General features: G+C 49.5%; 3 protein-coding genes and 1 pseudogene across 3 annotated transcripts; all 4 read right to left on the bottom strand.

The window, feature by feature from the left end:
* Positions 1-367: 367 nt before the first annotated feature.
* LOC117857527 (uncharacterized) lies at positions 368-2337 on the bottom strand. Its single transcript, XM_034740237.2, has 4 exons — positions 2137-2337; positions 1911-2038; positions 1221-1325; positions 368-1137 (listed from the first exon to the last, which is right to left on the bottom strand). The coding sequence occupies exons 1-4, from the start codon at positions 2218-2220 to the stop codon at positions 633-635; spliced, it is 822 nt and encodes a 273-aa protein (XP_034596128.1). The 5' UTR covers positions 2221-2337; the 3' UTR covers positions 368-632.
* A 4267-nt stretch (positions 2338-6604) lies between these two features.
* Positions 6605-7838, bottom strand: LOC117857528 (probable NADPH:quinone oxidoreductase 2). Its single transcript, XM_034740239.2, has 3 exons — positions 7469-7838; positions 7163-7354; positions 6605-7075 (listed from the first exon to the last, which is right to left on the bottom strand). The coding sequence occupies exons 1-3, from the start codon at positions 7575-7577 to the stop codon at positions 6723-6725; spliced, it is 654 nt and encodes a 217-aa protein (XP_034596130.1). The 5' UTR covers positions 7578-7838; the 3' UTR covers positions 6605-6722.
* Positions 7839-19310: 11472 nt separating this feature from the next.
* LOC140222928 (protein ALP1-like) lies at positions 19311-20328 on the bottom strand (annotated as a pseudogene).
* Positions 20329-23912: 3584 nt separating this feature from the next.
* Positions 23913-25092, bottom strand: LOC117855946 (AT-hook motif nuclear-localized protein 28). Its single transcript, XM_034738347.2, has one exon. It carries the CDS (start codon positions 24989-24991, stop codon positions 24143-24145), a length of 849 nt encoding a protein of 282 aa, XP_034594238.1. The 5' UTR covers positions 24992-25092; the 3' UTR covers positions 23913-24142.
* Between the last annotated feature and the right edge of the window lie 255 nt (positions 25093-25347).

The raw sequence follows: 25347 nt of genomic DNA, 5'->3' as shown, positions 1-25347 counted from the left end.
TTTTCATGGTTAGTACTTGCTGTCTCCTTTCCCAAACATAGCTATTTTTAGTTTTGACCCAAGTTAAATTATCTCATGTTTGACTAATTCATATGTCACCACTTTTTTTTAAAAAAAAAGACTAGTCACCACACATCGCCAATGTAAAAAAAAAAAGATCGTTCTCTGTATCTAAACGCGGCACCAGAACATACGCAACCAACACCAGCGTGGTGTAATTGCGGTAAGCAGACACTTATCGCTGACTGTCACCAGACAAAGCACTACCATGCGCATACACAGTTCACAGTTGCAGGGAGAATAGGCACTTCACATGATTTGCAACGTCCTATCGAAATGCCCACATCACTCATAAAATCAGCACAGCTAGCAATTTGCATCCTCTAATATAACCGAATGTAAAAAAGTTACAGCGTGAGATAGAACCACATAGCTGCAACTGTGGTGCAGACAGCAGTGCATTTTCAGTGCTGGATCTAAAGAGTGTTGAGAAACTAGTACAACTGTACAATGAGGCGAGGTTGCCATGATTCAAGGCCACGCTCCAGCTCTTCACAAAGGAAGATTATTTGGTGGCCCAAGGGCTGCAGTTTTCTTTAACAGCACCATTATGTACAGAGGCTGCTGGTGAATCACTCGTTCACCTGAGGCCCAGCCTCTGCGGGCACTTCAGGTGCAGGTGCTTTTGCGAGTCCCAACCTCTGCAGGTGCTTCAGGTGCTTCTCTGCAGCTGCCTTGTCTGCAGCTTCTCGCTTCTGAGCCCTTTTCGCCCGCCTTCCAGCGACATCCTTGGATACTGACCCAGACCCTGACCCTGACGTCGATGCTGCCTTTTCCTTCTTCTTTGGGGTCCTGGATGGACCAGCTGCCGCATCATTATTCACTGGCCTCGCCTCTCTCCTGCCTCCTCGGATGTACCCATTGTCACCCCATCTCCTGTTACCAATACGAAAGCTCGGGGACCTGCTCATGTAATAAGTTTCCTCGTCAAGATCATCTTCATCGTCATCATATTGGTACTGGTGGTAAAACTCGTCTTCTTCAAGAGCCTCTTCATGAGGCTCTACGATCAGAGGTTCAAACCAAGCGGCCCTCAGGAGAAGGCAAACGCTCTCCTCAAACAGGTAGTCATGTAGGCTGAAGAAAAGAAGAAAGCCATCAAGAACACAGTCTACCTGAAACAACTAAGCCCCCACATTGCAGATGAACAAAGGGGTTACCAGCCATCAAGAGAACGGTGCACGCTGAGGAATTCAAATGGGTGCTTGCACTGTGGGCATAGAGGGGTCTGCTTGTAGGATGCCCACCTCAAAATGCATGTTACGCTGCATGCCAGAAAAAAAAAATGAGTTATGAACATAGTTAGTAATCACCCTTTAGCAAAACAATCATCGTCTGGGAAGCAGAAGAATAAAGGGTAAGTGGGTAACAACATTATAATCGAATATAGTGGTAGAAACCGCAAGGGTTGTTGAAACAGCCATTGAATTCAAAATACGGTTAGTTGGTAACGAGCAAGCAGAAGCACATGGCAACTAGGAAGAATAGTCATGAAGGAACCAAACATCCATTCAGAATTACACTTAACTCAGAAGACTTGCTATGTCAAATTGTCAATAATAGCGTATTTTATAGGCCTAAGATGCTAGAATCAGTGCAAGTTTACAAATAATTGAATTAGAATCAGCTTGTGAATTGCATGCCAATAGACAGGTCAACCACCACACAGAAGTAAAGAAGGGACGGGTCCAAGTCCAAATGTCCCAAATCTACGAATTCGATTGCTAGAGCTAGACATCATCAGCCAAGACAATGAAAACACCAAAAATAACCGGAATGGCAATTCCACCGTGAAACGAAGTGCGGGTAATTTGGGGGAAAGGGGAAGGTTGGGGGATTTTGCAACGGACCAGTAGGCGTGGTCGCATCCCTTGACGAGGGCCGTCTCCTGGAGCGCGATCTTATCGAGGCAAATCGCGCACACCCCGCAATCCACCACCCGGTCGCCACCGCTACCAGAGGCCGAAGCCGCCGCCGCCTAGCACAGGGAAAAAAAATCAAATCAAATCAGTGCACCGCTCGAACAGATCGGCGCGGATTCGCGACAGATCCGGGGCCAAGGGGTGGAGGACCCACCTTGTCGAGGGGGAGGGCTGCTGGCACGCCGACGATTCCCTCGGAGGAGGACAAGGCGGCAGCGGCAGCGGCGGCGGCGGCCATGTCGGTGGGGAAAGGGGTGCGGGCGCGGCCCTCTGGTTAGGTTGGGTCGGTGAAGGAAGAAGGGGACGAGAGCGGAGCGAATGTGAGGAGGGGAGGGGCTCGGGCGAACAAGCGCGTTCGGAGAAAAGAGGGGCCGGGGGGCGTATCGGATCTTCACGTGAGATGCCGCCCGCTTATTCGCCGCCTCTCGGGAGCCTCGGTCTGGGTCGCGTCGGCTCGGCTGCTCCACGCGTGCCGCCCACCCAACTTCCTTGTTTGCCCTCCCTCCTATCCCGCCTGCCCACGGACCGGATGGACGGCCTGGCCCAACGGCTCGGATTCCTTTGGTGGGCTGCCGCGAGTTCCGTGTTGGTTTTGTTTGCCTGCTTTTGGGTTGTTGGTCGGGGGACCGTGTGATGCCGATGATCTACACGCTGACGTCGACGACGAAGGGGGAAATGTTCCCTGGATGAACCGGGCGCTGGAGTTGGACATGCACCCACGCTGACACACGCGTGTGCTGTGCGCGACGCAAGCTGCTTGGCTCGCAAGTCTGCTAGATGATGGTTCGTGAAACGTTGACTTTGTAAGCTCTGGGCCGGCGTGCGGATACCGCGAAACCAGGAGCGGGCGCAAAGGCCGGAGCGCAGACAGCTTATGCACGGTTCGTTTTGGGCTCACGCGGGCCCATGAAATTCAGCCCATACGGCAAAAAATGAGAGTGCGACCTCCCCGTCCCCGACCGATCAAGGAACAAGACAGACAGCTCGGCTAGTACTTGTCACACGCTTGTGCTTGTGGACACCAAGCACAAGACGCAGGAGGCACAGCCACAAGCTTTGAGCAGCTAGCAACGGCGAGGGGCGATGACCACAACCACAAGTACAGGCCATCTCGACTGGTGGTGCTCGGCGGACTAGTCAGCTGACGCTTGCTAGCTCGGTCCAGGGAAGGAGAGGACCGCAGGAAGACGAGCACCGCACTGGGTTGCCTTTGGCGTTTTCCCTCCCTTACCGGCACCCCAGGCCTGCCTCCGCGCGCGAGATCGACATGTCACACCCAATAATTGATCCATCGCGCTATGCATGCACATGCTTCCATGATCCATCAACCTTGGCACCTTGCATGCCGACCCATACATCATCCCATCCATGCCATTGCCGCTGCTACTCCCCAAGGGCCAAGGCTACAAGCTGCCCAACCCACCCCCAACTGGCGGACGAATGCTGATCCCCGGCAGGCAGCGATGGACGGAGATGGAGACGGGGAGGAGAACGCTATTAGCTCCTAGCTCCATGTGCTCGTCAGTCGTCACGATCAGGCAGGCAGGGGCAGGCGTGCATGCTCTCGCGTGCCAAACGTTTCCATTTCCTCTGTTTGTTGCTGATGATGCCGCCGTTGCGACGCCATCGATTGGTTCCCCGCTATAAATCTTGGCGTCTCGCGAGCAGATCGATGCGGGTGGATCCGGCGGAGATCTACGCGTGGCTGCGCTCGTAGCTCCCTTGCCGACGGTCTTGGAATAATCATTGCCGGCATGGCCTCTCTTGGAGCCTTCTTGCTCGCAGATATTCAGTTCAAATTTCAGTGTACAAAATAGGATATATCTGCTTCTGTCTGCACCTATGCCACGGATCGGAGTAGGGTTTGGCGAACGTTTTACACGGGCGGAATCATTCTGTTCCAATTATTTCTGCTCATGGCCCTGCATGTCGTCTCTATTGTAGTCTTGCTACTTCTCAGTGGAAGCACAGGAACGGCACCATGAGAGGGAGATGACTGTTTAGCTCATCAATTCAGTTTGCGCTCAGATCCACTGCTCAGCATATCTGCATGCCGCCTGAATGATTCAACCTCTCCTGTTCGTCCCAGCATGATCAAGCGTACGACCAATGGTTCCTACCCGTCTGGGAGCTAGCAATACACACTGCGGGATGTTCAGGTACAACACATGCCGCACACTGATCCAGAACTCGCAAACAATCTGCAGCACAAAGCATACAACATGTGCCATTGCACTGTACAGGACCCACGGTAAACAGTAAGCATGGAGCCGCAAGAATCTGGCGAGTAAGTTTTATCCGTGAAAACTGGTACGTTTCCGGGTCAAGTGCCACCTCATGTCCTCATGCCTCCCAGCTCGCTGCCTTCTTATCTCGCCTATAAAGAGGCCAAGCTCTTCACTCGCGAACACTCCACACCATGGTCCAGCAAACGAACTTAGCTTGTTGCATATTGCAATAGTACCAGCTACATTATTACTATATACTAGCATCTTGCGACGTTGGCAAATTATTTCTTCCCAAGTACAGGGTTTTTCTTCCGACGCGTGCGTCAGGCGCCGGCCATGTCTCGCCATCGGCGTCAGCCGTCTCGCGCGCTCCCTCTCGACTTCAACGTCGACGGCGACGACGGGCCGGCAGGAACCAAGGGCGCCACCTCGCTCGATGGGAGCCAGAACCAGAACCCCGGTGCTGGCAGTGGGGGTGGCCGACGAGATGCCGGCAAAGGGCAGGAAGGGAACAGTAACAAGCCGCCGCCGGCCACTGGCAGCCGGTCTTCGGCGGAGGGAGGAGCCGGCAACAAGTCGCGCGACGATGCTTCCGGTGGTCCTTAGAGCCCAAGACCGACGCGCGCGGCAGCCTTCTGCGCGTACGGTTCTATGCTTTATTTGAGCCATTCCTATGTGTACCTACTGCTTGTAGTTTATGCTCATCGATCTGCATGTATTACTGGTAAGTTTCATACAAGCTTCCAAGATTTGTATTATTGGCTAGCTAGTGGGCGTGCGACCATCTACTCTCACTTCCGGATCTGCTCACCGTTCGTGCCATGGGGCCCTTTTGCTCTAGGCCTTTGAAGGTGGAGGCCCATGAGATCAGATTAAGGGCCCCTTCAAAAAAAAGATCAGATTTAGGCCCACTGCAGGTTGTGCTCGGCTTCACGAGAGGCCATGAAGCAAGCACGCGGCGGAGGGGCCGCCGGCGGCCGACCACTGCATCGGCGGCAATGGACCAGCTGGTCTTGGCAATGTTGACATTGTTGGTCGTGTTGTACCTTCCCCGGTTCGCGCGTATGATTAGCATCTTTCTCGTCTCCGTGCAGAACGCTCAGATTCATTTCAGAAACGAACCGAGCCTTCTGCCTTCAGGTTCAGGCTTCCGTCTTTTTTCTATGCGTTCCGTGCCTTGTGGGCACTGACATTAAGTTAAGTAGAGCTGATCATTCCCTTAAATCAAGATGAAATCCGTCGTTCATCAGTTCAATCATTTAGCGTAACCCCAAAATTCTGGTGTGATCTATGCCAGAAGAGGACTCGATCATGCGCAAGTCAGAGGTGAAGTCGATGCACCATGCCAGGGGGAAGAACCTGCAGAACAATCTGATACTGATGTTCTCGCTGTTCGAATATGTATTCCCACATTGGTGAACATAGACTTGCAGTTGCAGAAGACCTGTGTAACCCAGAGTGCTGAGAACGCGTGCGTGGAGCCGTGGACCTTGGTCGATGCAAGACGAGCGGAGGCGAGGCCACCACGACGAATGAGAGGGAAGCGACTCCGGCGGCGCTCCGGCGAGCTTCTGCGCGCAGATGGTCCTCTCTTGTGCGCCCAAGCGGTGGTCGACCAGTCGTGTCGTTTCAGAAATTCAGATACCGACCACCACCCGGAGCTCTGGCCACCCATGGTCCATGCAATCTGGGGCGGTGGAGAGGCCACAAGCAAGAAGGAGAGGGGAAGCAGGAACGGCCTGAGTGCGGCGGAGCTCCGGCAAGGCACGGCCTGAATCGGAGGTGGCGTTCCTGGCGACGCAAGCGGTGGACGGTATTTCGATTACCGTCCGGGTGGACGGTAATCGCAATACCGTCCACCCCCTGGGTACCCACCATCCGTCCGATCGGACTCCTGCGACCCGGATTCATCGGATCAAGGGAGTCCGTCTTCCTCTTCCAGCTCGTTCGCCTCAAGCCGTGGTGGTCCGCCGCCTCAGGAGAAGCAGGGGAGGATTGCTCGCTTCGCCGGCGTCGCGAAGACGGCCGGCGACGGAGCGATCAGATACGCGTTTGTGGGAGTTCATCGCCCCCGCTCCACCGTCGGCGGGGCAGGTTGGCATGGTTGTTGTCTGTTCACTGTTCCGGTTCATCATGGATTCTGCGACCTATGGAATTATTTGCTTGAGTGAATCGTTGCAATTAGCATTGTAGGGTTGAGCTTGAGCATGGAAGTGCAAGCAAATTCGGACTGGTTATATTGTATCTTCCGAGAACTACAGTGTGCAGAGCCGGCAAGGAACAGTACAAAGAAGAAATGCAGCTCTAACTTGCAATCACTGGTGGCTCCTTTTTTTCCCTACGAAATTTAACTACTGATGCATTCCAGTGAGCACAGAATTAGTAACGGCAAGATGATAAATGTTGTTCTGCATTATTGCCACCGGAATGTTCGGTGCCACAAAGTTATTCAAGACATCAATTCGAGCGTGCACTAGCACAGATCACTTTGACATTTTGAGTGCTATTCATCTCAAGACATAAATGGAAGCATCGATTCCCCATTCCCCTGTTCAGAGCTTGCAGGCTTCCCCTGGAGCCTCAGCGCTAAAGCTTGCAGCGACAGGAGCATCTTCCTAAGGTGCTCCTTGGTCTCCGGATCGATCAGGTTGCCGTCGTCGTCGAACTTCTTCGGGGGCATGTGTGCTCTGGTGAAGATCTCTGGCTTGTTGATGAAATGGATGTCGAGAAACACCCCGACCTGCCGGATGTGGTACTGCGACCGACTGCCGCCGGACCCGCCCGACGCGCTCAGGATCGCCGCCGCTCGGTCTCCCCAGCAGTTCGGCGGCCGCGACCCCCAGTCCAGCGCGTTCTTCAGAGGGCCTGCAAGGGAACATGCCGTTAGAGATGCAGAGTTCAGAGCTGCACGCGACAGGCCGACAGTAGAGTGACCGGAGGAGAATCGGGTACCTGAAATGGAGTAGTTGTACTCGGGCGAGGCGAAGAGGAAGCAGTCGGCGGCGCGGATGTTGGCGCGGAACGCCTCGACGGCCGGCGGGAAGCCGCCGTCGACCTCGAGGTCGGTGTTGAGCAGCGGCAGCTCGGAGATGTCGACGTGGTCGACCTGCATCCCCGGGATGGACTCCTTGCAAATCTCCGCGGCTTCACACATGGACACGGTGCTCAGCAGTCAGCAGCCACGCAAGTCCACGGAGGGTAAAAGTAATTCAGATAAGAAAACAAGTAGCCAGGAGTGATTGATGAAGCGGAACTTACCGGCGCGGATGAGGCCAGTGTTGGCCGACGCCCTGCGGAGCGAGCCGGAGATCGCCGCCACCCTCAGCACGGTCTTCGCCGGCGCCGCCTCTGCCGTCGAGGCTTCCATGAGTGACGTGTCGGAGTCGGGTTGGGTGGTGACCTTCTCCTCCTACCTGGGAGTTGGAACCTTGCAGCGTCGAGCTTCGTCGTTGGTGTATATGTAGCGAACAGAGCAGGAGTAGAGCACAAATCGATGTGGAATCTGACGTCCTCGTGTGTTGACTAGATGAGCACCGGTACATGGCAACCTGGTGCTTACGGAAGCCACGGCGTGGCCGTTTACACCTCCTTTTCGCGGTTGCTGTTAGCATGGAACTACGGAAGCTTCCGTCCGTGTGTGGCTAGGCTGCCAATCGAGGAACACCAGCCATTGGGCACGCAAGCCAGGGTGCTCCGCGTCCCTTTCGACACATTATACACTCTGGTGCTTTTGAAAGTGTGAAATTATCTTTGCGCAATGAAGGGACTAAAATAGCAATTTCAGTCAAATGGTGGTCCAAAAACATCTAATTTCCGTCCTTTGAGAAAACCGAATTTAGTCCATCCTCAGATGTTTTTTTAATTATAACTCCTTTACATGCTGTCGGATGAAGTTGATACATTATGTGATCTACAGCTCTGTAATTTATAGATTTTTAATTTGAAGCTGTTTTCTTGTCCAAAACATGGTTAAAAGGTTTAGATACAAAACAACTTATTTTTTGACAATTGAAATATAACATAGGTATGTTTTTATAATTTTATAGAGTTGAAGGCTATTGATAACATGCATCACTAGACGCTACTTTTTTACGATGGACGCCTGCTAGCTACTTTTTCAGCTTTTGTTAGTGCCGGCTGCTATTGCAACTAGTTAATTAATTTTGGAGATATGATGTGTGATGTACGCTTCATCATAGCTAATTTCCTTTATATGTACGCTACAAGCTGAAATCATTGGGTGGGATGCACTAATTGTTCTATATCATCATTGCACTAATTCTAACATGCCTTCCCTCTTGTTGATGGTGGCCCATGGTTCGTTCCATATTGAGTTTCGTAATAGTTCACATATAATTCTTGATCTTCAAGGGGTTGTATGCATGGATAAGAAGAGTTAGAGGATATATGTGTACGTACATACGACCACGTAGACAGTGGCGGATCCAGAAACGGGTTCCGTCCCTAGCCATACAATATTAGATATAACATATTTTTCAAAGAACACAAATAAGTATATAATTCCCTAGATTTCAAGGGTTCAACCAATATACTCAAACAATACGTAGAACATTGAAGGTAGAAAAGTACCAAATTAAGAGTCTTCCATGATAAAAAAAATATACATGTCTTCATGATTTAACACCACTTGTACCAACATCCTCAATTTTACATAAAAATTTTAAAAATCTCAGCTCTTTATAAAGCAAGATAACATTATGTATTAAAATAGACTAATATAAGTAAACGACACGCACCTTGAGCTCTCGATTGGCAAATTCATCTTACGGTTTCTTAAACCTTAAAAGCGCTTTAGAATTGTTTCATCTTCAATCGATGCAAACAAATCCTGCTCAATATAGCATATCATGCTACTATTCATCCAATCATCATTCATTTTATTTCTTTGTTCGGTCTTCATAATATTCATGGCAGAGAAGGCTCTTTCAACTGTTGCTATTGCCACCGACAAAATCAATGCAAGTTCAATGAGATGATACACCAAAGGAAAAGTTGTATGTCTATCAGTCTGAACCATCTTCTCAGCAAGGTTACCAAGATAAGTACAAGTGCCAAAATTATTATCATTTGTGACTTCATCAATGAATATAGAAAGGTCACCCGCAAGCTTTATGCAGTCATAATCAGAGAAGTCATCTTTATAAATCTTAGCAAGCTCAACTAACTTCTCTACCTCAAAGTTGGCCAAAGAATCCCTCGGATCAAGACAAGCAACAGATCTCAAGAGTTGAGTTGAACTTTCTTGAAATCGATTGTTTAACTCACAATAAACTTGATCAATCACAATATTGAAAATTCCATGATGAAAATGATGGTAGTAACTCACTAATTTAGCACCACGACATCTCAAACAACCTTTAACGGGTATCATATCTTCCATATTAGGAATGTCTATGTTGTTGAGGAGGCAAAAGTCCTTTACCTTTTTTAAAAGAGCATCCCAACTATTTTTCCTCATTTCATTCATATTTCTCATCACAGAGCCAATTAATCCTAATGCACGAACAATATTTTGATTTTTTTTGCAAACATTATGACAGGTCTTGATTCATCCCCAATACTCTGATCATAAGATGTAATATAAGCACAAATTCAAATGACCCCATTCTTTGAATCAATCCAAAGATTGTAGTTTTCTTTTCCCCATCAGTTCCATCTTCACTAATATTCTCTAACACCTCCAGTACAGAGGACCACATGATCATAAGACATGTCAATGTTTTGTAATGTGTACCCCACCGTGTATCACCAGGCCTAGCAAGACTAGTTTCTTGGTTTTTCCCTCTCCCAGAAAAAATAGCACCACTATCTAACTGCTCAACAAGCTTATCATGGTGACTTTGAAGGAGTTGATCTTTCCTCTTGTAAGAATCAATAAAAACATTGACAATTGAAGTGACATAATTGAAGAAATCAAAAGTTGAACCATAACACTTAGCTACAGATTCTACCACAAGCTGCAATTGATGAGCAACACAGTGGATGTAAAAGGCATAGGGTTTTCATTCAATACCAGTTTTTGTAACCCATGAAACTGTCCTCTCATATTTCAATCTCCATCATATCCTTGCCCTCTAATCTTGGAAATAGATAGACCATATCTTCTAAGCATAGTATCCAATGCTTCTTTTGGTGAATGTGGTGTGGTGTCAGAAACATGTTCAATACCAAGAAACCTCTCAATCACACTTCCTTTATCATTGACAAACCTACAAGAGAAAAGAGAAAATAGTGTTACTTGAAAGCAACAAAACAAAATCAACGAAATAATCAAATAGAGAGGGGATATATACCTCACAACCATAGCCATTTGTTCCTTAATGGATGCACCACGAGCCTCATCAACAAGCACCGCAAACCAATGATCTCCTATTTCACTTTTAATTAACTCACTTGTCTCCTCTGCACAAGCCCTAGCCAAATTTTTCTGAAACATTGGACTACTCATTTGATTATTCCCTGGAGCATTTTCACCGGTCACAAGTATAGCCTTAGGATCCTTCTTTCTATACCATTGAAGCATCTCCATAAAGTTCCCTTTATTTCTTGATCTTTTAGACTCATCATGTCCATGAAAGGCTATTGCAAATGGAGAAATCTAGTAATGCCTAACATGATAGTTAAATGATCTTCTATTACACTTGTAACAGTTCACACATGTTGAACACTTTGCCTCTGATTTTATCAAGTGCACGCTTTCTTGCATTACTATGAAAGCCATCAATTGATTGAGCATGCTCCCTGAAAGAATCATTTGCATTCTTCCAATTTCTAAACCCAACTTTGGTGAATGTATCATTACTATGAAATCCAGTTTGTTGTGGCTTAAAGAGATAGCAATAAAAACAATAAGCTGCATTCTTGACTACACTGTACTCTAACCAATCAAATTGATCAAACCATGATCCAACAAATCCTCTTGATTGGCCTGTTGTGGCGGATCCACTTCGGATTAGCTTGATTAAACATGGTTAAGTCGCCTAACATGCGACACCCATGCCTTAGCCAAGTTAACACGAAGTGCCGTCGGATTTCATCCGATTTAACCACTTGAACAGGACCGAGTTAGCAAACTCACACGAAGGTGAGTGGTTCCAGAGAATACAACAAGTCCACCGAGTTAAACAAATTGACCATTTTAGTTCAACAACAAACAACATCAGAGTTTTACAAGGTTCAAACGAAACAGACAGAAGGCAAAAACAAGCGGAAGCAACTTCGTCGGGGTCGGACATCCCTGGTGAGGCCAACCGGGACATCAATGATCCCTCTTCTCGCCGTCCGAGGAGGGATCCCACTCGACCGTCCAACCCGGAGGGAGTTGGGGTGGCCAAGTGCCAGCAGAAAGGGGCTCAGAAGCAGCAACTTCACCTAAAAAAGAAGAGCCACAACAAGACTGAGCTACTAAGCTCAACAAGACTTAACCGACAGGGAGCGCGCTGAACTACCTCTTCTAGACATGCAAGGCCTTTTGGCTGGGGGGTTTGTTTGCCACAAGCGCTAGATGTAACCCTACTTTCAAGTTTTAGCTCCGGTTCTAAGTTCATTATCCGTTCTAGGTTTGCAACCTATCCTAAGCAATCATAGAACCAAATCAAGGTATATACAACATGAGCAAAACCATGTCATCATCAGATTTCTTATTTACTCAGGGTGACATAGCGATCAAGCAGTCTCAAACTGTGAGAGGCAGACGAATCGATTCGAGTTTCTTAACCATGCATGGCGAACCTAATCTCACGACATCCGCGCACCACAAGGGCCGCTTCCTGTGTCGGCTGTCCCCATCAATTCCCAGGCGCGTGTCAGGTCCAAACTTCCCTTGGCATGCAATGCTCCACAGTCCCGGCCTCTACCGTACTGTGACCGCACTTGCACCCACATGATGCACCATGGGAACCTCGTTGCAGAGACAGCAGGGGTATAAGCCACGCCCTAGTTCAATCAGGTACTAGGCTTCCCCATCCCATACTAGGTATGAGATTAGTACCTTCAAACACTTGATCACGAACACCACCACTGTCGGGCCTTAGCAAGTTTCATAGACAGACGGGGCGATCAACCGACCACCAAAGAGTTACCCAAAACCCTGCCCCGTCCATCGTCCTTACAGTTGTAACAGAAGAGAACTCAACCAACTCCTATAAACTCGCGAGTGACAGGAAATCACTCGGCTTTTACCGCTTCCTATTTAAGCAAAGCATCTACTCGGTCCAACAGCTAGTGTTCAGATCAAGGGAGCTAGGTTATGCATCTATGGTTCCAAACAACTCCTATACGTAAATGTACAAGCATGTTTTAAGAAGGCATGTGCAAGTTTGGCAAAACATAGGGGATTCATGCATCCGGGGCTTGCCTTCGGGCAAAGAGGAAGGGAACTGCTCGACTTCTGGGGCAGCTTCGGCTTCTGGGGGCAGGAGCTCAGCTACACCGTCGTCTTCTGGCGCCGGGTGCAGCTCATAGTAGCCGTCGGCGAGATGCAACTCTACACGAATGCAATGCATTGGTTAGCATAGACGGTTATTTCAACAACAACACTTGGAAGTCTGAGCCCAGAAACTTGCGACAAGTTACAGGAGGGTGGGAAAGTTCAATGGAGTTGGTGGAGATCAAGAGGTAAGGGTCGGAGGAAAGGAGCTTATGATCTGACCCTTAATCTAGAGAATTTGGTGTGCTAGGGGTCCTCAGACTCAACGCTGAAAGGTCCCCAAGTTTTACACATACACCCTCGGTTCGAAGAAAAAGATACAGCCGAGCCCTCGGGCAAGGCGGAGAAGGGTCGGCGGATCAGACAGGGTCGGGCGAGACGGAACCGGGGTCGGGCGGACACAAGGGGTCGGACGAGGCGGAAAAAGGGTCGGACAAACAGACAGGGTCGGGCGAGGCAGACGAGGGGTCAGCAGCTTACCTTCGTCTTACAAGGAAAGCTTGGGGTCGGGAAGGAGCGGGTTCGGGCGGAGGAACTGGAACACTAAGACTTGCAGCGGAGATGTCCGGCGGTGCTCCGGCGGCGGCGGTGCTTCTTGTGGATCACAAGTAAGCTCTTACGCAACACGGAGGAGCAAGCGGCTGGGGGGATTGGGGAAAGCGGTGTGGAGCGGAAAGGAGAGTTCCTCAGGGACTTAGGCTGTAGTGCTTTGAGCACGAAGCAGAGGAGCAAGGGAGATGGCAGCTAGGGCAAGGGAAACTCCGGCGGGGCTTGCGCATTCTTTTTTATAGCTGCGCGGAAGAGGGAAGGGGGGCAGCGCGAAGGCCGGGGAAGAAGCAATGGAGTGCTCTGCCCGGGCGGCGATTGAGCGATGAGGGCGGTGGAGCAGGACTTCGGGGATGACACCGGCGGTCATTGGGCATGGACGTCAGGGCGGCGCAGGCGCGGGTTTGCCGGTGGTTGAGATTTGGCGGAGGCGGGCGTCGTCGTGCGGTGGATATGATGGATGTGATAGAGGGAACGACGCTAGGAGTGAGGTTGCTCAGGTGAGAGGTCAGGAGGGCTGCGGTCGTGCGGGCGAGCGCGAAGCATCAGACCGACGGATCGCAGCGCTGACAAGACGGGAAAGGAGCTATCGCGGCTAGGGTTCGGATTGGCGACAGAGGAATCGTCGCGTAGCGCAGACCTGGGCGGCGCGACTGTGAAGGGGCGACGGAAAAACCGGGAGGCCTCGGGCCTTGCAGCCGGGGGTCCGGCGAGGTGATGATGGGCGCGGGCAGCGAGGTGCTGCAGAAAGGGTTGCAGAGGGGCTTCCGCTGCGATTGGGGAGAAGGGCGCCAGAATCCATCCGGTCGCGGGCCGAAGACGAGGCGGAGCGGCGGGCGTCGGAGGAGTTGAGCCACGCGGCGGGGAAACTCTGAAGTGAGCATGCAACTCGAGTGCGCCTGTCGCGAAGGATCTGGGGGAAAAGATCTCGTGGGCCCACCGGTCAGTCTCGGTGGTCCACTGCTCAAACTGGAGGGCGATGCTGCGGGAGGGCTTAGGAAGATCCGACGGTGGGTTGAGGGTCGGCGGGGTCGGAACTAGAAAGACCACGGTGAGGGGTCGGATCGCAGGGGTCGGAAGAGCTGGAGGTTGAACACTTAGGCTTGGAAAAACTAAGACAGGTGATCAGGGGCTCGGATTAAGATTGACGCGGGGATTAACATTCGAGGCCGTTACACCTGTACCATCTTTTTTCATTTTTGGAAACTTATAACTAGTTGGCCTACATGGACCTATTTGTAGATATGCTCTCCCAGCCTCATCCCTAATGGCATGATGAAAATCATCAATTGTCTTCCTATCTCCCGGATCAACAACCATATCTCTCATATCAAGTTCAATTTGTGATCTTTTTTGCTCAACCTAGCTTCTTTCTATAGTTTCGACACTACTTTTTGACGCATCTTGTTTAGCATAGTATCTCTCTATTCTAAGGTATGAAATGTTGCAATTGCAAAGTAAGACTCAAATAGTCAATGAAGTAATGAACATTTCAAAGTAATGAATATCTCTCCATAGTATCTCACCTGCCTGCTGCTGCTTGGCTGCTGCGGTGCTGCTTGCTGTTGCTTGCCGGCGCCTGGCAAGCTGGCGCACTGCCGCTCAGGCGGCGGCCGGCGGGGGCGTGGGGCGTGGCCGGCGGGGCCGCGGGGGGTGAGGGCGCGACCGGCGAGGCGGCGACTTGGCGGGTGGCGGCGCACGGCCGGCGGGGGCACGGGGCCGGCGACCAACGGCGATGATGACGAAGGGGGAGGGGCAAGAGGCGCCGCCGCGTGACGAGTGCGGATGGGAGGCGTGCGGCGTGTCACGAGTGCGGACGGGAGGCGCGCTCAGCCGGCCAGGGCTAGAGTTTCGGCTTGCTGGGCTCACTTCGCGTCGGGGTGGGCTAATAGGCTGCTTGACCTTTTTATGCCATTTTTATAAAACTTGTACCCACTCTTCTTAGGCCTCGCCCCAGACTGCAGCCTGGGGTCCAAATCCGCCCCTACCCATAGATATATCTTGCCAAAAAAAACAAGAAGCAGATCAGCATGGTGGGTCACGTTGTACAAAATGGGAGTGTTGTTAACCAAATGTAATGGGCCGTTTATGCTGCACAAAATTGGAGTGCCTGGCTGTTTGGTGCTTACGGAAGCCATGTCGTGGCTGCCGGTCGAGGAACACCAGCCATTGGGCGTGCAAATAAAGTGTGGTGCTCTGCATCCCTTTCGACGCATTATACCTCGATCTCTTATCGGTGTTAGGTTTTTTCTTTTTCCAACTGAAGGGACCTGGCTCCTGGCGTATCTACCACGGAATTCAAGTACGAAAATTCATAGGATGTGTGTAACAGTTGATCTGTGGGGTTGGCGTCAGAAAGAGATACGACTAGTTAGCAACTTTGAAAATGTACACAATAATTGTTTTATTAACTCTTTGCCTTGACCGTAGATACATTAACGAAGTACTCTCAGTTCTTTAGCTACGAGATATGCCAGCACGACGGAGGGGACTGGTGAGGCAAGTTTGCTTCAGTCAGAGAGAGAGAGTCAATGGAATGGAACTGGGCTAACAGGCCCAAAGTACAGTACCGCACTTTTGCTAAGGATGATGACTTTGACTTAGTCCGACGGCCCAATTAGCCCAAACGCCAGGATGTCTCTCTCAATCATCACACACAAGAGGGGCTCTTCTAGCAGCCCATATAAGAGGCCCAGTGGATCCAGACATGAACTCGGGCGATGATGGATGGCGTCATGGAACAAGATGACGAAACCTCTCTTGTGTGACTGAGGTGGCTGCCACCTGGCAATCATCTTTGGAGGCCGACGCACACTGCAACCGTGCAAGCATGCCGTGTGGCTGATAGATGCTACCTTTGCCTCCTCGGCTCTTGCATTGGCTGCCCAGCGCCCGCAGAGCATGTAATAAAGCTGATCGACCAACACGCGAGGAAGCACTAAGATATGGTGCACCCGCAGCCATCACTGAGCTCCTACATAGTCAACGTGAGGATCAACCACATGTACGCTCTTCACGTACGTTTTCACGCACATGCCGCATGCCCTGCTCATTTCGTTTGCAAGGTCGATATCAACGAGCTTTAATTTGTGCTTTCATTGATGCTGGAGTTTGTAAAAAAGAGCACACCGTAGATGATGTACACTGCACACATTCATTGCGTGGAGTGTACGAAAATGGCCAATCGTAGTACTCCTACATGAGGCTGTCCGTAGTACCAGTACCCGTTCCTAGTAGTACAGATATAATGTAAATTTACCAGTAGTGGGAGCGTCATGGTAAACAAACGGATCAGCCTCGTCCCTCTATTTCCAGCTGGCTCCCAGGGATACACCATTGGCCTCCCGCCGCTGCTAGCCCCAACCACCCGACCCTCGCGCCCGTGCTCGGAACTGAAGAGAGGCTGCGACGTCGCTTGCCAAAGGAGGGTGCCGATGAGAGTGTGCCTCCAGCGTCGCAGTGAAGAGGCCAAGTGCGGCGGCTCCGGCCGATCTGTTCGGTGCAAGAGAAGGGCGCAATCCTGGAGAAGGCGGGTTCTCCCTTTAGATCCAAGGGTCTCGGAGGTGGGGGTGCGAAGGAGGAGGCCTGATCCGGCGGCCAGAGTAGCGTGGCAGGTGGAAACACACGCGGAAAGGTTCGGCGAGAGGGTAGCCGTCTGCGCAAGCGGTGGTGGCAAGGTTCACCGGTTCAGGCGGGCACATCCGAGGAGAGCACGACCGCGCACTCCAGCCGGCGTCCTGCCCAACTCAAGTATGTCCACCCTTGCTATGCCCTACGGTTGTCCAAGATCTAGGTTGTTCGGTGTCAAATCTTTTAGGGTTAGCTAGACTGGGTTTTGATGCTTGAGGATATTGCAGCTCGCACGATCCCACTTGCTGCTTGTTGGCACTTGCTGCTAATTAACAATTAGCTTGCTTCCATGTTGCATCTCGGAGAAAAGAACATGCTAAGGCAATTTACAAAGGCACATGGGTATTTGCAAATAAAGATTGCCTTAATCTAATAGGTTCAGCCTGAACACCAGACATGCCATTCTAATATGGACCTTCTACTTTATTACTAGTGCCTTCTCTGAAATGCCTTTTCTTTTTGCTTTGTTATTCAGCATAAGTGGCATATGGATAATGGCATTACTAGTGCCTTCTTTGAGAGTTTTTTTTTGTCTTGTGTTCCTGACAAGATAATTGCAATATCAGATAGTGGAAATGAAAAAAAAACATGTATAGAGTTAATAAAGTTAAACACTATTTGTTTGAATTTTTCTGCTTATCAGGTCATTTCTTATGCTAAATAATTTTGTACTGGGACTCTGTTTTCCATGAACAAACTTGGTGAGTTTTGACCAGTTACTTGAAAAAAGTAAATTGTGCCCTACATTTAATCTAAACTTGGCTCATGAGAACTTTGCATACTCACATATCATGCTTAAATCATGTCATGTGTTACTATTGATAACTTTTTTTGCATGTAATTTCAGGATAGACCCTAACCAGTCCAATGTTCCTGATGGATCATGGGGAACTTTTCCTGGTGGCAGCAGTTCTCCCTACCAGACTGTCTGGAACCCATACATGTATGGCTACCAAGGTCCTCAATTCTGGTTCTCCCAAGGATTCCAGCAGCTTCCACCCAATGTCCCAATGATGCATCCAAGTACCAATGGTCCACAAGTATCTCATCTGGCTGAAATGGCAGATGCATCTGTGCAAAACGATGAGGCAGATGTGGAGGAAGTGCCCGTTCCTCCAGCACCAGCTCCTATAGGTAAAGGAAGGAGAAAAAAGGTGGTCAATTGGACCAACTTAGGCAACTTCAACCCAGATGAAGGTGTAAACATTGTGAAGTCATAGCTTGAAATAAGTTGTGACCCAATTACAAGTACTGCGAAAAAAAAGATCGCATGTGGGATAGGATTGTGCGGTGGTACAATTTGAGGAGGGGATCCTACCCAGAAAGGAGTTTGAGATCTTTACAGATCCGTTGGGACATAATCAAGACTAAAGTGGGGAAGGTTTTCATCCTTCTATGCTGATGCCATTCGAGAGAATCCTAGTGGGATGTCGGATACCGATAAGGTTTGCGATTTGTTGACCCATTTTATTTTCTATGCATTTTGTTGTAAATTTAACAACAATTATTTTCTATTGCAGACCACTGATGCAGTAGCTAATTTTGCTGGTATCCTCAAACACAACTTTGCTTACATGCATTGTTGGGAGATTATGAAGGATGAGCCCAAATGGTAGGATCCAAAGCCTAGAGCATTTGCAAAGTCCATTGGAGGTGATGGTTTTGGAGAGGAAAGTAGTCATGAGCCTGACACTAATGACCTTAGAGATGACAATTCTACCTCTACTGGATCAATTGGGAGGAGTCCTATGGGCAGGGATTCAACTAAAATAGCCAAGAAGAAAGCAAATTTCTCTGCGGGTTCAACATCATCTTCGGAGTATGCTATGAGGATGCAAGATCTATCATTGCAAAAAATTTCTATCCTACAAGAAGAATCTGTGCATAAAACTGATCGTTTCCAGCAACTTGCCTGCATAGATGAGAAGTGGCTAGAGGAAATGCGAAGCCACAATCAATCACTGTTAGACATTGAGCAAGAGAAGATTCGGATCATACGTGAGAAGCATGACATGGACAGGCAAGAGAAGGAGAAGCAAGAGAATGAAAGGATCCTTGAGATTGATCTTAATGCCTGCACACCAGCTCAGCGAATGTATTACGAAATTCTTCAGGAAGAAATTTTCGAGAAGATTGCAGCTAGGCGCGGGAAGAGATAGAGGCCCTGAACCATGGATGGGAGAGGCAACCTTATTTATGCTTTCTTGAATTTATTTCATGGAACTAATTGGAACTGTTATTTATTCTATCATCATATCTTGATGTTATCTGCTAGTCAGTGTTGTGTGTGATCGCCAGAAGCTTTGAATGATGTACAAAATATTACAAGTCTTAATAAATATTACAAGACCACTAAATACTATAAGTTTTAATAAATATTATATGATCACCGAATATTACAAGTCTTAATAAATATTACGTGATGACAAAATATCACAAGTCTTAAAAAATATTACTTGACCATTGATTCGTCTACTAATGATGAGATTCCAGCCTCATCCATTGGTGCTCGATGAGATCATATTGTAGCTGAAAGTGAGTGTTTTGGTCATGAAGCCCATGGTGTGCAGCAACAAATGCCTCCCTGTCCGGATTGTTACGGTACCGAACTGCTAGTTCTCCGATGTTCAAGAAATCAGTGTCACGGGCATTGTCTTGTTCATCCTCCACTATCATGTTATGCAAAATAAAGCAAGTCACCATTATATCATTAATTTGACTACGATCCCAACCATACGCGGGCCCTTGGATCACTGCAAACCGAGTTTGCAGGACACCAAATGCACGCTCTATATCCTTGCGTGCACTTTCCTGTTCAGTGGCAAAGTGCTAGGTCTTCTACTCCATGGGGTAACGAATAGTCTTAACAAAAGCTACTCACTCAGGGTAAATCCCATCGGCAAGGTAGTACCCCATGTTATAGGTCCTTCCATTGATAGCAAATGACACGAGGGTTGAACGACCCCTGAGGTAAGACAAGAATATAGAGGATCTATCAAAGACGTTAATGTCGTTGTTACTTCCAGGCATGCCAAAGTAAGCATGCCATATCTATAGATCATGCGATGCAACTGCCTCTAAGATCATAGAGGGATGCTTCCCTCTGCCCGTGAATTGACCCTCCCACGATGTGGGGCAGTTCCTCCATCTCAGTGCATGCAGTCAATGCTGCCTAGCATCCCTGGGAACCCACGATCCTCACCCTCTTGAAGAAGCCTAGCTACATCGGCAGTGTTGGGTGCCCACATGTAATACTCGCCGAAAACATCAATGACAGCCCGATGGAAATGATGCAAAGCTTTTCGAGCAGTTGACTCATCAATACGCACATACTCGTCAACGGCATCCGCCGGAACACCGTAAGCGAGAATGCGCATAGCGGTGCTTCTGAAGAGCCGATAGTCCTTCCTTGCCAGTGGCATCATACTTCTTTGAAGTAGTTATCTTGATTTTTAACAACCTCTTTAATGTGCTTGAATAAATGCCGACGCATTCGAAATATGCAAGAACACTTCTGATATGAGGTACTAGAGACATGGAGTGATCGATATTTGAAATATGCTCAACTTTACCTTCTACGGAACTGCTTATCATTGTAAACAGGGTTTGGAGCAAAGTAGTCGGCTTTGATCCTCTTGTGACCAAAAGGAAGGTCCCTCGGCTGAATGACCTTTCGTGGTGCATCAAATCGACGGTGCGTGCGAGAGCTCTCTGCTTGCACTAGGTGGTTGTATGTCGCGGCCTCTGCTTCATCATCATCAACCTAGAAATGAGTGTAGTCGTCTTCCTCCTCCATCATCCAATACCTTCGCAAGGATCCTGGGTAGCCGTCCATGGTGTTGGTAAAATACGAGGAAGTGAAGTTGTACATGGTGCTTGGTCACTAGATGGAGGCGTGCAAGTTGTAGCCAGCAAGGGCACCAGTTCAATACTTGGTATTGCTGTGCGATCACGCTCCATGCTTCACGAGTGCAACAATCCACATCGCGTGCAAACATGCTCTGTGCTTCACGAGTGCTACAATCCACATTGCAAGAAACATTTGCATGTGACCATACGGACTAGTTTTGCAAAGTTGCACAGGTTGGCCATGCTACTTTGTCCATGCGTGAACTACAGCTCTTGGTAGTACGCAAGGCAGGTGAGCATTTTTTAATTACATTTCATTAATTAAATAGTACTACTAACAATTATTACTTAATTAAAAAGTTGTATTACTAATTATTTCACATTCCATGATTTAAAATAACCATTCTAAATGATTGTGTTATGAAGATTTGTGTTTGTTAAAATGAGATGGTAGTTGGAGATGGTTGAATAAAATATATGATAGTTGATATAGAGTATGAGATATATGGGTGTTTGGATACCCCTTGCTAAACTTTTAGCAAAAAATTTGCCAAACACTCTTACTAAAGTTTGCTAAACTATGGTTGCTAAGCTTTAGCCCTTTAGCAGTTTTTGGTTGCTAAACCTTACTAAAAGGTGGGGTGGACACTCTTTGCCCCTCATTATTACTTGTCTGGTTAGCATTCATTAAGGGCAAACAGGTCTTTATCCACCTCATTAAATATTGTTTAGCAAAGGTATCCAAACAGCCTTTACTAAACTTTAGCAACTTTTAGCTACTAAAGTTTAGCAAAGGTATCCAAACATCCCCATAGAGTAATATGGGTGCGGAACAAATTGGTATAGAGGAGAGAGAATATCGATGATGATTAAGGCTCCATTTGTTTCTTTAGGACCTCCTAAAATTTTTGTCACATCAAATATTTAGATACTAATTAGGAGTATTAAACATAGACTAATTACAAAACCAATTGTACAGATGGAGGCTAATTTGCGAGATGAATCTATTAAGTCTAATTAGTCCATTATTTGACAATGTGGTGCTACAGTAAACATGTGCTAATGATGGATTAATTAAGCTTAATAGATTCGTTTCGGGAATTAGCCTCCATCTGTGTAATTAGTTTTATAATTAGCTCATATTTTAGTCCTTCTAATTAACCTCCAAATATTTGATGTGACATGAATTTTAGTCGGGACTAAAGATCCAAACACACTAAGGGGGTGTTTGGATCCCCGGGCTAAATTTTAGCCCCTATCACATCGAATGTTTGGACACTAATTAGGAGTATTAAACATAGGCTAATTACAAAACCAATTTTACAACCCCTAGGCTAAATCGCGAAACGAATCTATTAAACCTAATTAGTCCATGATTTGACAATATGGTGCTACAATAAACATCCGCTAATGATGGATTAATTAGGCTTAATAAATTCGTCTCGCGATTTAGCCTAGGGGTTCTGCAATTAGTTTTGTAATTACCTCATGTTTAGTCTTCCTAATTAGCATCCGAATATTCGATGTAACACGGACAAACTTTAGCTCCAGGATTCAAACACCCTAAGATAATATCCATTTTGGAGTACGCAAATAGAGTACGAGGAGCGCGGGAGCTCGCAAGGCGGTGCCTGGCAGGCGGCTGCCTGCCTGCTCTCCCTGGAGCAGGAGCACACTGCTAGCAGCTTTACGCCTTGCAAGGGACGCATCGGAAACCGCACAATAAATTTCGCGCCTTCCGAGAAAATACAGTGCCGCGCGCACCGCATGCCGTATCTTCTCTTTTTCGACGTGCTTCCTACACCTACTGGCTACTGCGGTGCCTGTGTGCATGGGCTCTAGGCCTATAGCTTCCCAGCATAGCCGCTTGACCTTCAAAGCTCGACCCGGCCGATCGAGACGAGATGCCAGCACGACGACGACGGAGGAGGGACGAGAGACGGGACGACTAAATCCGGCAATTTCTTGCTTTTGCACTGCCACCACAAAGTGTCGATCGATCGGTGATCGGAGAAAATTACTGTATACTTGCGCTGCTGGTGAGTGATGAAACGAAATCATTCGCACGTACTGTACGCACTGCATGCATCGATCAAGCAGAGGAAAAGGCAATTCGGAGGGTATGTGTATGTATCCGGGAGGGCATCTTCTCCTGGCTGACGCGTGGAAGAAAGAGGTATGGCTGTGTCAGAAATTAAGCTAGTGGAGTAGTTAATGGAATCATGTTACTTCCGCTTAAACAATAGCATGTGCAGGACTGCAGGTACCAAGGTCCTTCCAACGTCTTTTCTTATATCACAAGTATTTCACGTTTTTCCCTCGTAAACAATTCACAGCACAAAGTAACAATTTTTTTATTGCTAAAAATCGTTTCATTATTTCCATCATTAACAAATTTGCAGACAAAAACCTTTAAAATTTCTAATTCATATTTTTTTAAAAAAAATGCATGCGCATGTTTAGTCCCAATTCTAAAAATTCATCCACAAAAAATCAAATAAAATGTCTTGCATCACCAAGAATGTTCATGAACACATCATAGAATTACAAATTACATCGACAAAACCAAAATCACGAAAAGATTTATTCACCCGTGTGCATCCTGGAGCATCAACGAGCAATGTTAAGGACAGAAACACATCATAGAGGGCGACATGGACAGCCAAAGGTCCAAAGACGGCGGCGGTGTCTCGAGCTTCATGATGTTGGCATCTTCCAGCATGGGACGGCTCATCGTCAGGACTTTCATACGCCGTCGGGATCCGAGCGGAATCGTCGCGCGCTGCTGCCGGGATCTATGGAAGCCGGTGCTCCTCCCTCACGGATTGTGCCACGGCCACCACGGCATCGCCTAGATCCGACCACGCGGAGGCGGGGAAGTCTGTCGGCGGCTCCCTGCCGACGGGGAAGTCCGAGGAGGCCCTTTCCTCCATGAATGAGGCGTCAAGTCCCCATCGACGCCCGGCTGACGCGAGCGCCGGACCGGATCTTGCCTCCGCGGCGTCAGGGAAGATGGGGAGGGCCTCCGTCCTTGATTGTCGTGCCGGCGTCGATTGCATCGCTGGAGTTGAAGGAGAGGCGAGAGAGGATTTGAGAGGAGGGAGGATTTCTGAGGAGAGAGAGACGGGCGGTTGTGCGGTAATTAAGGAACAGTAATTTCCACCCTCCGATCTCTCACCTCCCTTCTAATTCTGCTTGCATCTCCTCTCGTTGATTTGAAAATCGACGGCAGCTCAAAACAACCGCCGCGGCAGTTGCCCTCCGGAAGGGATATTCGTCAAGGAGACCAAAGTGTTGTGTCCCCAGGTCACCAAAATCCTAAAGTGCTGATGACCTCTCCGAGTCAATCGACTCACTAACAACGCACGAATTAACCATCCCGACCAATTACAGTACACCACATACTAGCTAGGCAGAAGAACGGAAAGACGGCAACGATGCCATGCATGCATGCATGCCTAGAACTGGGGCAAAGGGTGGGCCGGCGGTCCGCGAGTGGACGTCGTCTGGGCCCACAAAGCCATCTCAGGCAGCAGCGGCGCGTGTTGCCCCACATGGCCGCCGCCGCTCCCAGCACCACCGCCGAGCCCCACGGCCCCGCCACCGTAGGCACCCAGCCCCACAACGTCGCCGGCGCGCGCAGCCGCCGCGGCCTGCACCTGCTGCTGCTGGGAAGAATGATGGAGATGCTTCCCCTCCTCACGGCCCACGCCGCGCCCGTCGCCGTCCTCGTCCTCCGCGCCAGCAGCCGCGGGCAGCCGGTGCACCTCGGCGCTGCCGAACGTGGCGGCCACCAGCACCACCCCGTCCGCCGCCATCATCTCCCCGGCCAGCGTCCCGCCGATCACCTGCCCGCCGGCACCCGCCAGCGACACCGAGAACGGCTGCGGCGGCGGCGACGGCGCGGCCACCGCCCCCTCCGTCGACGGCAGCACGGTCCCGGACAGGGACAGCACCTCGAACCGCCCGTGCAGCGTCACCGTGGACGCGGTCGAGGGCGAGGTAGCCAGGCGCAGCCTGACGGCGGCCACCGCGCCGCGGCCGCAGAGCACGGACACGCCCACGCGGCGGCGGCGCGCGAACGCAGCCACCGCGGAGACCACGTCGCAGCCCGGCGCGAGCTCCAGCACCACGGGGCGCATCGCGCCCTCGCTCTCCAGCGTCACCACCACCGGCGGCTTGGGCTTGTTCTTGGACCCTGGAGGACGGCCCCGCAGCTTCCTCCCCGTCACGGGCTCCGCCGGCAGCGCCGGCGCCGGGGCAGGCTCGATCAGCTCCGCTCGGGACGATGCACCCTCATCGGCCATCGGATCGATCGAACGCCGCACGAGCTTATATACAGGAAGCAAACTTTTAGCTGGTACAGTAGTATGAATAGTAAAATGGCTCCAAACTCTTGGCTCTTGCAGTTCAGCAGTAGAGCAGCCAGTGGGAGCTTAAAATATGTGAGGGCTATAGCACTAGCAAGGTGTGGGGTTTTTGAAGAGGAGGGAAGCGCGACGCTGTACGGTGGCGGGCGAGCGGTCAGCGGTGATCGGCACCGTCGGTTTCCCGTGCTCACGACTCTCGGTGGCGACCGATGCGTGCCGAGACGTCCAATCCGACGACGCCGTGGGCTCGGTAACCGCCGCCTGCTCTGCCGCCTTTCGCCATGGGTCTCGCG

The sequence above is a fragment of the Setaria viridis genome, chromosome 5 (assembly GCF_005286985.2).
Source record: "Setaria viridis chromosome 5, Setaria_viridis_v4.0, whole genome shotgun sequence".
NCBI lineage: Eukaryota > Viridiplantae > Streptophyta > Magnoliopsida > Poales > Poaceae > Setaria > Setaria viridis.
The sequence above is the reverse complement of the archived record's forward strand: the minus strand, read 5'-3'. Positions and strand labels throughout refer to the sequence as shown.

Bases quoted from the DNA above. Each gene is read 5' to 3' on its own strand.
- LOC117857527 (XM_034740237.2), bottom strand. From the start codon at position 2,220: ATGGCCGCCGCCGCCGCTGCCGCTGCCGCCTTGTCCTCCTCCGAGGGA. The intron at 2,039-2,136 runs GTGGGTCCTCCA...TCCCTGTGCTAG, and splicing joins CAGCCCTCCCCCTCGACAAG to GCGGCGGCGGCTTCGGCCTC. The intron at 1,138-1,220 runs GTAACCCCTTTG...TCTTTTCTTCAG, and splicing joins CACCGTTCTCTTGATGGCTG to CCTACATGACTACCTGTTTG.
- LOC117855946 (XM_034738347.2), bottom strand. From the start codon at position 24,991: ATGGCCGATGAGGGTGCATCGTCCCGAGCGGAGCTGATCGAGCCTGCC.
- LOC117857528 (XM_034740239.2), bottom strand. From the start codon at position 7,577: ATGGAAGCCTCGACGGCAGAGGCGGCGCCGGCGAAGACCGTGCTGAGG. The intron at 7,355-7,468 runs GTAAGTTCCGCT...CCATGTGTGAAG, and splicing joins CACTGGCCTCATCCGCGCCG to CCGCGGAGATTTGCAAGGAG. The intron at 7,076-7,162 runs GTACCCGATTCT...GTTCCCTTGCAG, and splicing joins GTACAACTACTCCATTTCAG to GCCCTCTGAAGAACGCGCTG.